The sequence below is a fragment of the Austrofundulus limnaeus genome, unplaced genomic scaffold (genome assembly GCF_001266775.1).
Source record: "Austrofundulus limnaeus strain Quisiro unplaced genomic scaffold, Austrofundulus_limnaeus-1.0 Scaffold718, whole genome shotgun sequence".
In the NCBI taxonomy this organism is placed as follows: Eukaryota; Metazoa; Chordata; class Actinopteri; order Cyprinodontiformes; family Rivulidae; genus Austrofundulus; species Austrofundulus limnaeus.
Window position 1 is genome coordinate 19,023 of NW_013953120.1, and position 1,204 is coordinate 20,226.

The 1,204-nt window shown below is 40.8% G+C and overlaps 1 protein-coding gene across 2 annotated transcripts in view; it reads right to left on the reverse strand.

Annotated features, from left to right (window-relative positions):
- The window catches only part of bacc1 (BPTF associated chromatin complex component 1), an 8,534-nt gene that overhangs the window by 5,010 nt on the left and 2,320 nt on the right, over window positions 1-1,204 (reverse strand). Inside the window, exon 3 of one of the 2 annotated variants that reach the window (XM_014028092.1) lies at window positions 245-346. The exons of the other annotated variant lie outside the window; for it this stretch is intronic. Within the exon in view, the coding sequence (XP_013883546.1) occupies window positions 245-346 (102 nt within the window). The remainder of the gene's footprint in view (window positions 1-244; window positions 347-1,204) is intronic. 2 annotated transcript variants of the gene reach the window in all.

Genomic DNA, 1,204 nt, shown 5'->3' on the forward strand with positions numbered 1-1,204 from the left:
CTGGACATTACTGGACAGTAATTTTCTCTCAAAAAGAAGCTCAGACTGGTTTTTTTTTACTGGGACAGTTTCTGTGCAGGTGTTTAGTTTCACTGAGGAACATTTGCTGTGTTTTCAACACAAACTGAGTTTTACCTGTAAAATCTGCTCAAACTCAGAGGACCTGACTCACAGCTCGTTAGTTTTCTGATCGGGTCTTGTGGTTCTGGTCGGGGCAGGTCCGAGGCGACCCGGGAACACTTACACGGTGCGCTCTTTGATCACGGTGCTGATGTTGTTCAGGTCGTCTCCGAAGCGACGCACGGCCAATCGCAGCATCTCGATCTCTGTCTCCGTCCACTTGGCTCTGAGGACGAACACAGCGTCAGTTCACTGCTTCAGACGGGGGACACCAACGGAACCGTCCGGTCCAAACGGGTCAGACCTATGGTCTTTATCAGTTTGAGCTCGTTTTCAGGGGTTTCCTGCAAATCGGTTCAGTTTATTTTGGGTTTTAGGCTCTTCAACCAATCAGTCATGTTTACTGTTTTAGTTTGAGCTTGTTTTGACCTGGTTTTGGTTCTCCTACATACTTTTTACATGGGTTTTATTGGTTTTTCATGGGTTTTATTGGTTTTTCATGGGTTTTATTGGTTTTTGATGGGTTTTATTGGTTTTTGACTGGTTTCATTGGTTTTCGATGGGTTTTATTGGTTTTTGACTGGTTTTATTGGTTTTTGATGGTTTTTTTGGTTTTTCATGGGTTTTTATTGGTTTTTGATGGGTTTTGATGGTTTTTATTGGTTTTGAGAGGTTCTTGGCCCTCCAATCACTTTCACCTGGTTTTTTGTGGTTTATCAGGTCATTTTGGAGTTGAAGGTCTCTGCTTCACTAAGGAGCCATGTTTAATGTTAGAAATGAGACATTAYAGGGTGTTTGTGTAGCGGTTTGGTTTCAGAGCAGACTGCAGCTTCCTGTGGAGGCTGGTTGGATTTGAACCATCGTCTCAACTTTTTTAGGATCATTTAACTAAAACATCAAACTTTCATCGGCGCAGAAATATTCAACATTTGTTTTGTTTCAGCAGCTTTAATAATAACAATAATAATAATAATAATGTCCATACAGGAAGTAAACATTAACACAGTAAAACTCTAAACATTACAGTGGGGAAAATAAGTATTTAGTCAGTCACCAATTGTGCAAGTTCTCCCACTTAAAAAGA